At 42.4% G+C, this 14,532-nt stretch overlaps 1 protein-coding gene across 1 annotated transcript in view; it reads left to right on the top strand.

The window, feature by feature from the left end:
* The window catches only part of DCAF10 (DDB1 and CUL4 associated factor 10), a 47,307-nt gene extending 34,699 nt beyond the window's left edge, over positions 1-12,608 (top strand). The window contains exons 4-7 of the mRNA XM_004580968.3: positions 6,966-7,168; positions 8,630-8,743; positions 10,477-10,622; positions 11,812-12,608. Coding sequence (XP_004581025.2) covers positions 6,966-7,168; positions 8,630-8,743; positions 10,477-10,622; positions 11,812-12,180 — 832 coding nt within the window. The 3' untranslated portion in view covers positions 12,181-12,608. The remainder of the gene's footprint in view (positions 1-6,965; positions 7,169-8,629; positions 8,744-10,476; positions 10,623-11,811) is intronic.
* The last annotated feature ends 1,924 nt before the right edge of the window (positions 12,609-14,532 follow it).

Here is a 14,532-nt window from a genome sequence, read left to right as displayed (position 1 = left end):
GGAATCGGGGAAAAAGGGTTCCAGTTTCTTCCAGTAAAGGAAAGAAAAAATTATACAAGGACACTGTGTAGAAAGTTTATGGAAAAAATGGAGCTGAGGATAAGTCTGGTATAAAAAAATTTGAAGTCCATAATATGTATTTTTTTCATAATATGGATTTTTCATGAGCTTTTTGCAGTACCATCACGCATAAGGACTGGAAAGGGGAAAAAGGGAAGTTAGTATTCGCATATGCTTGGATTGTCAGGGGTTGGCAGACTGTTTCCATGAGGAACCACATGATGAATACTCAGGCGCTGTATAACTGTAGATAATACATAAATGAAGGTATGGTTTGTTCACTTTTATGTAAACAAGCAGTGGGTCAGATTGGAACCATTGAGAAGATTTCCAGCTGCTGATCTGAGCCCGCGGTGGCCCTCAACCAGTCTCTTCTCACTCCTGGGTTCCTCTGTCTCTCAGGTTCCAGCTGCTGATCTGTGTAGAAATTCTTCAGAGAAATTACTAAAAACTGACCAGGACTTTTGATACAAATTATAGGAAATAGGAACATTCCTTGAAAATTTAAAAATAGAAATGCTGTATAATCCAGCAGTCTTCCTGCTAAGTATTTATTCAAAGGAAATTAAATCATTATGCTGAAGAGATGTCTGTGCTGCCCTGTTCATTACAATATATTTATGATAACTAAAATACAGATTCAACTGAAGCATCCATTTGTGGAAGAATGGTTTTAAAGTGTTCTACACATAACATTGGGATACTACTCAGCTTTTAAAAAGAAGAAAATCTTGTGTGGAGAGCATAAATGTAGATTCTAAAAAAGAATTTATAAAATCAGAAAATAGAATGTGATTTCTAATGGCAGAGGGTGAGTACAGGGAGTGGGATTGAAGAGATATTGGTCAAAAGATATAAAATTTCAGTTAGAATAAATACATTGAAAAGATTCCTGTTGTATGACATGGTGACCATAGTTAATAACAATGTATACCTGAAATTTTTTTTGAAAGATTTCTTTATTTTTATTGGAAAGATAGATACACGGAGAGGAGGAGAGACAGAGAGGAAGAATTTCCGTCTGATGATTCACTCCCCAAGTGGCTGCAATGGCCCGAGCTGAGCCAATCCAAAGCTAGGAGCCAGGAGCTTTTTCCAGGTCTCCCACGTGGGTGCAGGGTCCCAAGGCTTTGGGCTGTCCTCAACTGCTTTCCCAGGCCACAAAGAGGGAGCTGGATGGGAAGTGGAGCTGCCGGGATTAGAACCGGCGCCCATATGGGATCCTGGTACGTGCAAGGCGAAGACTTTAGCCGCTACGCTATAGCGCCGGGCCCTACCTGAAATTTTTTAAAAGGGTAGAAAAATCTTAGCAAAAATAAATATGTAAGGTAATTTGCATATTAATGAGCCTGCTTTAGCAATTCAACAGTGTGTATACTTTAACACATGTTGTGTACCATATACATATGCCATTTTATCTATTTAAAAGATTATTAGGGGCCCGGTGGCGTGGCCTAGCAGCTAAAATCCTCACCTTGAAAGCCCCGGGATCCCATATGGGCGCCGGTTCTGATCCCGGCAGCTCCCTGCTTGTGGCCTGGGAAAGCAGTCGAGGACGGCCCAAGGATTTGGGACCCTGTACCCACGTGGGAGACCCGGAGGAGGTTCCTGGTTCCCGGCTTCGGATCGGCGCGTACCGGCCCGTTGCGGCTCACCTGGGGAGTGAATCATAGGACAGAAGATCTTCCTCTCTGTCTCTCCTCCTCTCTGTATATAATGTAATATGTTAAATTTTAAATGTAAAGAATTTCTTATAATAAAATATAGTTGATTCACAGGAATGAAATTGTAACAGAAGCTGTATATGATTTTTAGAGTAAAATATAAAGTTTCAGTTGAATTATAAGACTGAAAGAGTCCATAGATGAATAGAGTACTCTAAAACAATAAGAAGCAAATTTTATTTTTTTCATCTTTAAATACTCATTTACTTGAAGAGATATTGGTCAAAAGATATAAAATTCAGTTAGAAGCCAGGAACCTGGAGCTCCATGTGGTCTCCCGTGTGGGTGGCAGGAGCCCAAGTACTTAAGCCATCACCAGCTGCCTCCCAGAGGGCAGCAGCAGGAAGCTGTGTGGGAACAAGTAGCTGGGACTTGGACCACACTTCAATATGGGTGTGAGTGTCCCAAGTATCCACTAAAGTGCTGGTACCAAGTGACCACCCCAAAAAGGAGATTTTAAAATAAAGGGAATAAAGTCATAAATAAGGAGAAGAAATGCTGGTAATGGAATTTTAGAAAGTAGATGAATGTCAGTTACTTAATCAAGTTTACTTAGTCCAGGAAAGCTAAATCTTAAGTTAGCATTGGGCAAAAGTTAAAAAGTTAGGACCATTTACATAGAACCTTCAAAAACAGGCACTGGCAAATGTGGGTGCTATATAAATTAACAGGATTCAAGTCAAAGTTACATAAGGATTTATTTCTTGGAGCTGGCACAGTGGGTAAAGCTGCTGCTTTGGGCACCGGTTTGTATCCCAGCTGCCCCACTTCCACTCCAGCTCCCTGCTAGTGGTCTGGGAAAGCAGCAGCAGATGAACCAACTGTCTGGGCCCCTTGCTTTGTGGTCCTCTGGGGAGTGAGCCAGCAAATGAAAGATCTCTCTCCCTATAAATGTTTATAAATAACATTTTTTTCATGTGAAACATTTGTACTTTTTCACTGGAAACGTAGGAGGAGAAACAAAGATTTTCCACTGCTAATTCACTCCCCAAATGGCCACAAAGGCCAAGGTTAAGCAGATCTGAAGCCAGAAGCCTGGAGCTTCTTCCTGATGTTTCACACGGGTGCAGGGTCCCAAGGCTTTGGGTCGTCCTCCACTGCTTTCCCAGGCCACAAGCAGGGAGCTGGATGGGAAGGGGGCAGCCAGGACATGAAGCAGCACCCATATGGGATCCCAGCACTTGGAGGTGGAGAATTATTTCCTCTTCCTTCGTCCATGCCAGTATAGTCAACCTCCCATTTTAGCAGAAGGTTGGTTTTATTGTCTAAAAAGGGAAAAATAAAGAATCTGTATGAATAGATGCCAAACACATTTGAAGACTTGAGTACCTTACTGATATTCAGGACACTAATCATGTGCAAGCTGAATGTTGAATTCAGGGCACTTGAGCCACCTTCCAGCTGGATACTGACATGAGGCTCTTGGTGCTGCACTGTGAGGCTCAAGCCCAGCTGCCACTCCTGTGACTGTCACTCAGCTGTGACTGTCCACACTTGGTCAAGAGCAGAAACCTCAAGACAGTCAGATGTTTGAGGGGCCCTGCATTATGTGCAGCTCATTGATCCGCTGTTCATGCCACCAGCGTCCCATAATGGAGCACCAGTTCAAGTCCTGGCAGCTTCATTTCCCATCACCAAGTGATGATAGATAGTCCGTGTACTTGGGTTTCTGCCACTCGCAGGGACACCAGGGTGAAGTTCCTGACTCCTGCCTTCAGCCTGACCCAGACCTGGCTCTTGTGGCATTTTGTAAATAAATGAGGGAGTAAAAGAGTTTTCTCTCACTGTTGCTCTGCCTTTCAAATATTTTTAAAAATAGCAGCAAAAAAAAAAATCTAATATGAAGGTGCACACACAATTATATTTTTTTGTTGTTGTTCTTGAATAGGCAAATTTACAGAGGCGAAACAGATCTTTCACTCCCCAAATGGCTGCAGTGGCTGGAGCTGAGCCAATCCGAAGCCAGGAGCTTCTCCTGGTCTCCCACATGGGTGCAGGGTCCCAAGGCCTTGGGCCGTCCTCGACTGCTTTCCCAGGCCACAGCAGGGAGCTGCATGGGAAGCACAGCAGCCGGGACACAAACTAGCACCATATGGCATGCCGTTATGGCAAGGCAGAAGATTAGCCAATTGAACTATAATGCCAGCCCAAAAAGTGGTTTGCTTGTTTGTTTTACGATTATTTGAATGGTACAGTTAGAGTGAGGGAGAATAGAAAGATGGATCTTCCACTCACCGGCTCACTCCTCAAATGGTCACATCCACCAGGATGGTCCAGGCCGAAACCAGAAGCTTCTTAAAGATGTATTTTTTATTGAAAGGCAGATTTACAGGAAGGAGACTAGAAGATCTTCTCTTTGCTGGTTCACTGTTCAAGTGGTTGCAGCGGCCAGAGCTGATCTAGTCCAAAGCTAAGAGCCAAAAGCTTCTTGTGGGTCTCCCACATGGATCAGGATCCCAAGGCTTTGGGCCATCTTCCACAGCTTTCCTAGGCCTTAAGCAGGGAGTTAGATGGGAAGTAGAGCAGCTGGGACATGAACTGGTGCCCATATAGGATCCTAATGCATGCAAGGCAGGGGGTTAGCCACTGAACCATTGCACCAGGCCCTGAAATTAAAAGCTTCCTCAAGGTGTCCCACACAGGTGCAGGGGTCCAAGCACTGGACTGACCTCTACAGATTTCCCAGGTGCATTAGTAGGGAGCTGGATTGGAAGTAGAGCAGCCAGAATTTGAACCAGCAACCATATTCCCATATGCCAGTGGAACAGACAGTGGCTTAAGGTGCTATGCCACAACACCAGCCACCAGGGAGAAAATTTTTTTGAAGAGATCAGTAATCCTGAGATAGAACTGATGAGCCTAGAGTGGCAACGTAGTAGGCTAATGATCGGCTTGCAGTGCCAGCATCCCATATGGGCCCTGGTTAATCATGGCTGCCTCACTTCTGATCCAGCTTCCTACTAATGGCCTGGGAAAGCAGAGGAGGTTGGCACTGCACCCACATGGGAAACCGGACATAGGCTCCTGACTTCAGCCCAGTCCAGCTCCAGCCATTGTGGCCATTTGGGGAGTGAATTAGTGAATGGGAGATAAAATTAACCTTTCAAATAAAAATAAATCTGTAAAAATATATACTGATTGAAGCAAAAATGAGGTACAGTCAGAGAAATGGGGATGTTTCTAAGATATTTGTATTCAACTTATTGGTAAATCGCAGTTTTTTTTCTTTAAATCCTATTTACTTAAATACTTCTCAGTAGGTATGCTTCATGATGTACAAATTTTAAAAAGATACTAAAATAGGCAATAGAGATCTGTCATAAAGTAGGCAGATTTTAAAACAAACCAAATGGAACTTAAAGAAGTTAAACAGCTATGTGAATTTTTAAAGACATAGGTTGAGCGAAATAGCATATTTGACATAGTTTTTAAAAATATGTATATTTATTTATTTGAAAGAGTTACACAGCGATGACTGCAGTGACCAGGGCTAGGCCAGGCTAAAGCTAGAAGCTTCATCTGCATCTCCCATATGGCTGTTAGGAGCCAAGGTGTTTGGTTTTTCTAGGTCATCGGCAGGTAAGTGGATTGCGAGTAGAGTAGCCAGGACATGAACTAGTGCCTATAGGGATATGCCACAGTGCTGGACTCAGAGACAGCTTTAAGGAAATAATTAGGGGCCAGTGTTGTATATGTCAGGTTGATCTGTATACATTGCTGACATCCATTTACGTCCTGCAACAAGTCCTGGCTGTTCCACTTCTGATTCAGCTCCCTGCTGCTGCACCTGGGAAACCAGTGTAAGAAATCCAAGTACTTGGACCCCTGCACCCATGTGGGGGACCCCCAGATGAAGCTCCTGGCTTCAGCCTGGCCCAGCCTTGGCTGCTGGGACCAGTAGGGAGTAAAAAGAGTACAGGTAGTCTTTTAGCCTAGCAGTCAAAATGCTCACATCCTATAGTGGAGTACCTGGGTTTAATATACTTAGGCTGTGACCCCAGCTTCACACTATTGCAGACCTTGAAAGGCAACAGTGATGGCTCAAATGGGGTTCATGCTGCCCATGCGGGAGAATGGATTGGATTGCTAGCCACCCAGCTTCAGTCCTAACTGGGAACCATAGCAGACATTTGGAATATGAACCAGTAGATGAAAGTATACACTTTCTCTTATTATTTCTGCTTTATAAATAAATTAAACATTTTCTTTTAAAAATAGAGGGTAAATATTGCAAAGTTTCTCCAAAAACAAAACTTGGAAAACATGAAAGAACAGGAGAGTCAGTTGTGAAGATTTCCAACACCTGTACCTCAAAATAATCCATACCTGGGAGGCAATATTGGAAGAATAGGAATTTTCAAAAAAATACATGAATCTTGAGATTGGCAAGTCAGGTGAATCCTAATAAAGATCAGAAGCAATCACTGCAGTAAGAAAAACAAAAGTATCATCAGTAGATAAATTATCCAAAGTGACATAGTAATAGCAGACTTAAAATTAGCACAAACAGTAACAACCACGGAAGCCAGAAACTGGTTGAGTGGAAGCCAGGACTCCATCGGGTGTTAACCTCAATATTCAGAAAGGAGTAACTACCAACAGTAAGTTGCATGGTCAGCTAACCCTTTTATCAAAAGGAAGAGAAGCTTGAGCATTGTGGCACAGCAATTAAGCTGTTACGTGGGAAGCCTAGATCTCAGATTGGAGTGCCAATTCAAGTCCCAGCTGCTTCACTTCCAATCCGGCTTCCTGCTAATGCATCCTGGGAGACAGCAGATGCTGGCTCAAGTGCATAGGCTCCTGCTATTCACATGGGAGACTCAAGCTAATTTTTGGGTTCTTGACTTTGGCCTGGCCAGCCAGGGCTGTTGCAGGTATATGAGGGATGAAACAGTAGATGGACAGGATCTCTGCCTTTATAATGGATGAAATAAGTGCTTACAAAGTAAATTTTGGAAAGTGAAATTAAGATTTTTTTTCAAAACAATAAGAATTTATCTCTAAGTCTTAAAAATTTTGAGGTGTTCTTCAGAATATTGTCTAAAGGAAGGTTGGAGATAAAGGAACAAATGATAAAAAAGTGGTTAAATGTGCAAATTAAATGCATGACTAAATTCTACTTTAAATTTTTTTTTAAAAATTGCAGTATTATAACTATATTTTGTTGGATTTCTTCCATAGGTGTACAGAAGATGGGTGTCCACATAAGAAATTTTTTCATACACGTTTCCTCATGCGAATGAGGTTAACACCAGATTGTTCAAAAATGTTGATCTCCACATCCTCTGGATATCTCTTGATTTTGCATGATCTTGACTTAACCAAGTCATTAGAAGTAGGCAGCTATCCCATTTTGAGAGCAAGAAGAACTACATCAAGCTCTGGTAAGGTTGTTTTATTTTTTTAACAAGAAAAATGAGGTTTTTGAAATAATCTTAGACCTAAGGGTGGTCTATATTTCTGAGAATGGTAATGGGACAAAGGAAGGAAAAGGCATTCTTTAGAAAGCTCTGTGATAGGTTTTTCTAAGGCAGTAAAATAATCTGTTTCTGACAGCATTAATTTATATCAAAAGTGGTCTAGGGTGAATAACTGTTAATTCTAAAAAATATTTTCCTTTAGCTTCTGAATCATCACATTGAAAAAACAGTGATGGCCCAAGATGGTATCAGTCTTAAGCTCTTCTGGAATTCAGCAGAGCTTTTAAGTTAGGGTCATTATAGAATCTGTGTTAAGTCTGTACTGTATGCTAGACTTCCATATTTACATAATACAAAGTGGTGCCATCTTGTCTCCTTGCTTGTACCCTCTCCCTTCGCCCCTTGCTGATTTCATTAGATGTAAGTGCTCTTGGAACTTAGAAAAACCTATTATGTTAGATCACTATTAGAATGTTTCATCTACTTTATGTAAGGAGAGGATTCGTCTAGGAACATATACATAATCTACAATACAGAGAAAACATTTGGATCACAGAATGTTCATAAATTGCAATAAAAAAGTGGGTTCAAGTGTTTAGAATCTTTCTCCTGAGTGTTCAAGGCCACTTCTTTTTGAGAAAATTAAGCATAATTGTATGTGTAGTTGCTCAGTTTAACTAATAAAAGCAGAAATTTAAGTATAACTAGCTTATTTGCAAGCCAAACATTTTATAGATAAGTGACTATAATTGTTTTAGAAAAAGTTAAACATTGAGAAACAACTTTAGCTTAGCAATAGTAATTTAGAGTATCTAGTTGAACTTTGATTTTCAGCTTCCTAAAGATCATTCTGATACTAGCTAACAGGTAAGAGATTAACTGAGAGTGCCCTGGAGAGATGAAATAATGTATCACACTCAATACTGTCTGATTTGACTTTTTTTCTAGTTTCATTGTAAAGCTTTATATTACATTTCAGAAATAGGGTTTATATAATTTTAAGAGTGATAAAAGTTTTTGATATCTTTAAAGGTAGATCTGTTTGTGCTCTCTTTAGTGGGCCTGTGCTTGGACCCACTGTAACATTAACTAACAGGCTAAATGGCTTAGTTGTTTTTTTTTTTTAATTCTTTGGTTCTGTTGAGGTACATAAATGATGGGAAAATAAAATGCTTCTGTGCTTATTTTGGTTTTTCATTTTTATTTCATATAAGCAAGTTTTTGGCCTGAAAGATTTTAGGAAGGGACTGGGTCTCAAACAGCTGCCCTTTTGTCAGTATCAATTAATGGCTCAGTTTTTTATGTAAATTTTTTTTTCCGTTTTTCAAATGCATTTCAAAACTATGGTTCAAATAGATAACTAGAAAGTTAAGAGACCCTACTAGATTTCTGCTAGGTTAACTGTCAGAACTCTGTATTTTCAAGATTTGACCACGTCATCAAGTTCATCTGGTCCTAGAATTTCTGGTTCACCTTGTCATCACAGCGATTCTAATTCAGCTTCTGAGAAACACATGTCACGAGCCTCTCAAAGAGAAGGTATGTGAAGGCCACCGCATAGTAACCCACAACAGCAGAGCCCCACACACAGCTTCCTGTGTGTGTTCTTATCCCCTCTGGAGCTTCACTGTCTTTGGGCTTAAATCTCAGAGGGGATTTAAGCTTTGGTTTTATTATCTGGACCAAATTTGGTCTTATAAGAGGAAGTAGTTGGAAAATACAGATTTTGGTTAAGGTTGTAAAAGCTAAATAAGCTTAAGCTTACAGAAGTGCCATATAAATGAGAATACAAGTATCAGGTAATGGCAGAAGTCATCTGGTTCCAACCCGGGAGTCCTCTGCTCTGCCATTTCCTGCTCCTGAAATGTCTGACAGCTTCAGGGAGGGGCTGGTTAGGGACTAAGATGGGCTGCGGTCTGGGCGCACTGCAGTTGCCAGTTTTTCCTCATCCTGGCTGGCGGAACCAGCTACTCTGCCTGTCCTTGCTGCGCCCTACCTGAAATGCTTTCTACCTGTCCCCATGCCATCTTCCGCACTACTGGCCCATGTCAGCTCTTGTAGCACGTGTTGTTTCTCATGCTCTTTGTAGACCAAGTTTGTTAAAGGTCACTCTCGACTGTCATTTTGGGTCACTTTTTGGAGATAGGCCTGTCTTTGCCTTGGCATGCAGCGTGGGGACTAAACCTTAGACTCCGATTTGTGCTTTGTCTGGGTGGCTTCCCCTACCTAGTAGGTGCTGGTTCTCTTGTTTGACGATGCATGTCAGTAGGTGGCTTGGGTGTCCTTTCTAGACTATAAGCAGGGGACTGGTCTGTCCCCTGCATGTTGAAACTTGATATTTATTTCACATAAAGGTTAAAAATCCCTGTCCTAAAATGTAAATGTGTATGTCTACAAGTATAATATTTCTCCTTTTACAGATTTTGCCTTTTCTTTCCTTTTTTACTTTGACTGTGGGAAATAAGCTGATCAGCGGGGCGGGGGAAGCATCTTGATAGTTCTGTCTACAGCCATACCATCCTGAATACACCTGATCTCATCTGATTGGTAGCTATGCCATTCATGAAAAAAAGAAAATTTAAGAATAGTTAATGTGCTTCTTTGTTATTGGCTAGTGGTGAATACAAATATACAGTAGTTTCTTACAATAGGGATTTGGAATTGAAGGAAGAAATAAGAAAGGTAGAAAATGGAGAAAAAAGGGAAAAGGTGAGTGGAGAGGCTTTAGAGATGAAATTGTTCTCAATGCTGGAAATCCTGAATGCTGTTCAGGTATTAAGAGTAGGTTGACAACGTCCTTTGGTGGATGTTTTCAAGCTTACGTCACCACAGAAGCTGCTTCAACATAAAAGCTGTGAGTTCTTAAGGATGCAGAACAGATAAAACCAGATTAGTTCTGATTGAAGCAGAAGTTCCATCAGGTATGAATTCATTGTTCGACATGGGTTGCCTGTGGCAGTATAATGAAGAACGTTACAGGTTTCCATCAGTGATGCAGTAAAGGGAATTTGTTTAGGTATCTGAAAAACCATTCACAAAGAATCTGACAGATTTCATTAGTTCTAGGCCTAAACTTTCCATATTCATGCACCCTCAAAAATCCATTCACACACCACACAGTAGTAGGACTCCATTTTCTTTACATGTGGGGGCATTGGAGGCAGAATCAGAAAGGGACATATAGGGAATGGCTGCAAGAAATTAAAGCTTTGACAAGCTGTCTTGGTCATCAAATACTACAGATCTTAGATCCTTCTTTTCCTCTATCTCAGGAGTTTCACCACGAAACAGTCTTGAAGTCTTAACCCCTGAAGTTCCTGGTGAAAGAGACCGTGGAAATTGCATCACATCCTTACAGCTGCATCCAAAAGGCTGGGCCACTCTGCTTCGGTGCTCAAGCAACACTGATGACCAGGAGGTACTACAGAAACACTGCGCCCTCAGGGGGCTCGCGGGACAGGCTGCCATTGCCTGCAGACCTTAGCACTGCACACAAGTCCGTACCCTCACGGCTGCTGTGTCAGAGATTTGGCTTTTTTAAAGATTTATTTATTTTTATTGAAAAGGCAAGTATGCAGAGAAGAGGAGAGACTGAGAGAAAGATCTTCCATCTGCTGGTTCACTCCCCAAGTGGCCACAGCGGCCAGAGCTGAGCCAATCCAAGCCTGGAGCCTGGAGCCTGAAGCTTCTTCTGGGTCTCCCATACAGGTGTAGGGTCCCAGGTCTTGGGCCGTCCTCTACTGCTTTCCCAGGCCACAGGCAGGGAGCTGGACAGGAAGCAGAGCTGCCGGATTAGAACTGGCACCCATATGGGATCCCAGGCGAGGACTTTAGCCGTTAGGCTACCACACGGGGCCAAGATGAGGCTTCCTGATCTTTTTCTGTCCTCTCTTGCTTCCTAGTACCCATATCCTTTACAAACTCTTACTCCCCTTTCCTGCCTAGCATGGGGAAGCTGGGAAATATTTGTAAAGCCCATCATCACCTCAGATTATGCTTGGCTTCTTAAACCTTTCCTCCATTTTACCTTTAAAAAAAACTTATGTAATAAACATAGGACTGAGACAGTTCACTTATAATGGCTAAACGTGAGATTTTGTTAAGCCAGCCAATTTTTTTTTTTTTTTTGTAAAAACCATGAGATACTGTAGACAAGGGGAAGACTGGAAAATCTGAGGTGTAAGGTCCTAAATGACTTCATGATCTCCAACACTGTGGAAGACCAAGTCCTGTGAGCCTGGCTGTGGGGGCCACAGATGGAAGGAGGCGAGAAGAGCCTCAAGATGTAGGGAAAGGTGCTAGAAAGGCATCATTGCACCCCAGGAGTTGTTGAAATGTCAAAATGGTGGCTCTCCTCAGAACAGGGATGTGTTCCTATTGAAGTCCCAGGAGCTTCAGAGAACAAAAGCTTTTACAGCACAGAGGAAGTTCAGTTTGAGAAAGTAAGAGGCTATAGGACCTACAGATTTTGTTAGTTGGAAAGGGTTGGGCTGATTTCCTGCAACAGTGCTATGACACAGAGTCGGTTGAGCTTTTTAAGATAAGGGTTATCTCCAGCACTGTTGGAGTCGCTATAATGTCCATTTGTCTTCCTTCTCTCTGCCTAGTGGACTTGTGTCTATGAATTCCAGGAAGGCGCTCCAGTGCGACCTGTCTCCCCTCGCTGCTCTCTACGACTGACTCATTACATTGAAGAAGCCAACGTGGGCAGGGGTTACATCAAAGAACTTTGCTTCAGCCCAGATGGGCGAATGATTTCTTCCCCTCATGGCTATGGGATTCGCTTATTGGGATTTGACAAGCAGTGCAGTGAACTTGTTGACTGTTTACCCAAAGAAGCCAGTCCCCTGCGGGTGATCCGCTCTCTGTACTCACATAATGACGTGGTACTGACGACGAAGTTCTCTCCAACGCATTGTCAGATTGCCTCAGGGTGCCTTAGTGGACGGGTTTCTTTGTATCAGCCAAAGTTTTAGGCACAACTTACATCAAAACAAGGAACTCTTCTGGTGGTTGACTTATAAATTACTTCAATTTAGGTGAAGTATTTTCAGAATATCTAATGTTTGGGTCAAGATCCTAGTTCTTATGGGTCTACGGACACCCCCGTGACCTGAGCACTCGGTCGTCCAGCACCATCCGGGCACCTCTGAGGTAGACGTGCTGCAGCGGCGTCTCAGCATTCCTCTCCTCCTGCTGATCTGTGCCACTCAGCTCCACCTCTTCTGGGGATTTTGCACAATCACTCTTGTCAAGTTCCTGTTCTTTACCCCCTTGCTTCCCCCGTTTCCTTCTCTCTCCTCCTCCCCAGTTCTGGTGTAAATATTGTGGACACTTGACAGGAGTTTTGGTTGAGACAGGAGAAACCTATGACACAAGTACTGAATAAAACCCAGAAGTTTCATGTTGGCATACTGATTGTTGAAAAAGAAATCTCATGTTCATTTATCAGTGTATTTGGCCTTTTAAGTTCAGAGCACAGATAATGGCATTATTCTCATACTTGTTAGGTAGTCTTGCAACAAAATGTCTTAAGCTTCCTGTTAATATACAAGGTTTGTTTTTGATGTTTTGTTTTTTTTTCTCAGGATGAGGGAGATTTTGCTGTGAAATGCTAGGAAAAAAATATCGCCAGCTCTTTGTACTTGTATGATTTTAAAATCTCCAGCATGTGTCCTTACCTTGTGTTTTGTTCCCATGTACGGCATTCGAAAGGAGAGAAGGGGTGGCCTTTGGTTACTCCCACCGTGCAGAAGAGGACCAATTGGATTCATATGGTGTCTGACTAGCATGATGCCAGCAACATGGTTTTGATTTTTCTGTGTTGTCTGCCAGATTCCTTGGATTGCTTAGCATGATGTGTTAGCACTGGGCTGAAGAGGAATCCACAGGTGGTTTTCCATGTTTCGGAAGTTCAGCTCTCTGCCAGAGAGTGAGGGGAGTCCTGCAGCCCTCTGCCAGCTGCTGTCAGAGCCCTGATCATCCGTGGCTTAATGTCAAGACGAAGTGCCCATAGGAAGGACTTTTTTTTTGCCTCTGTTTTTTGTATTTTGTTGTGGCATGAAACAAGTGAGAGCACCAAGCGGGGAGCTAGGGCCAAAAACAAGGCAGACTACTGTGCTGAGTAAGACACTTCCTGGTAATCTTCTTCACGCTGAAGGGGATTGTGTTTAGAAGGGATTTTCTAGAAGCTGGAGTTACTCAAGCCATGCACTAGCCTTGCCCTCTTAGGCTGCGTACTTCTAGGGCGGTGGTTCTCAAATGTTGGGGTGCCTTGTAATCACTGAAGAGCCTGTTAAGAATGCAGAGACCTAGGCCTCACCACAGAAAATCCTTATTCAGCCAGGAGAGGGTAGGACTCTGTATTCTTAACAGGAACCCCAGGTAATCTTTATTCAGTCTCGGGGTTGAACTTTTAAAAACACAACCTTAAACAGCAGCAAATACTTCTATAACCACTGGTGCTTAACACAGTTCTCAGAAGGTGTTTTAATTATTTTAGTAATAAGTAAAGGAATTTTATAGGCAGACATGGTATTAGCTGCATTTTTGACGGATGAGTGAACTGGCTAAGATCATCCTTCAGAGTTAGAGTCAGGTCTCCTGAGTGCTCAGGGCAGCTTCTGCTGTAGAATGTCGCCTGTAAGTTACATTACTGTGAATACCCAGAGACTGGCCAAAGACTGAAACAGCAAGGCATGAAGGTGGAGCCAAGAACTCCAGTCACAAGAAGAAAGGCTTCTTAAATCTTACTGAAAAGTGTAAACAACTTAAATACATGACTAAAAGTGATGTCTGTCTGTAGGAGCTACTGAATAAGCGCACAGGCACGAAGTGATTCACGTCATCACTGGGAACGATGCTGGCTTTTAAGTTAATTCTAAAAATTAGATCCACTTTACCCACAGAAAACTTTTAGGCATTAAAAATTACCACAAGGCATAGTGAAAGCAAAGGCTTGCCATCAACTTTGTGAAAAGCACATACTTAAAAAATTATAGTTCTCATTAAAAATAAGTTACGTCATACCATGGTCATGCCAGTAGTCACAAGAAGATGGCGTGAATCACACCACCCTTGGAAAGAGTTCCCTGTCGGCTGTTGGCATCTCTTTGTTACCTCGCCCTGAATTCATCCAGTGAGTCTTTGACCCACTGCAGAGGATCTGTATGTCAAATAATATACATTGTGTGCCACTCCTGCCAGAAATCTCGCAAGGTTGGGGTATGAACCCCAGTTTACGTGGGAGGTGAAGGTGAATCGGGAAGATTGGGTGGCTTACCTGAACTCAGCAGTGACTGACGTGACTGGTGTGCCCACCCAGGGCC

Source organism: Ochotona princeps, chromosome 14 (assembly GCF_030435755.1).
Source record: "Ochotona princeps isolate mOchPri1 chromosome 14, mOchPri1.hap1, whole genome shotgun sequence".
NCBI classification, from domain to species: domain Eukaryota; kingdom Metazoa; phylum Chordata; class Mammalia; order Lagomorpha; family Ochotonidae; genus Ochotona; species Ochotona princeps.
This window is presented reverse-complemented; position numbering and strand designations above follow the sequence as displayed.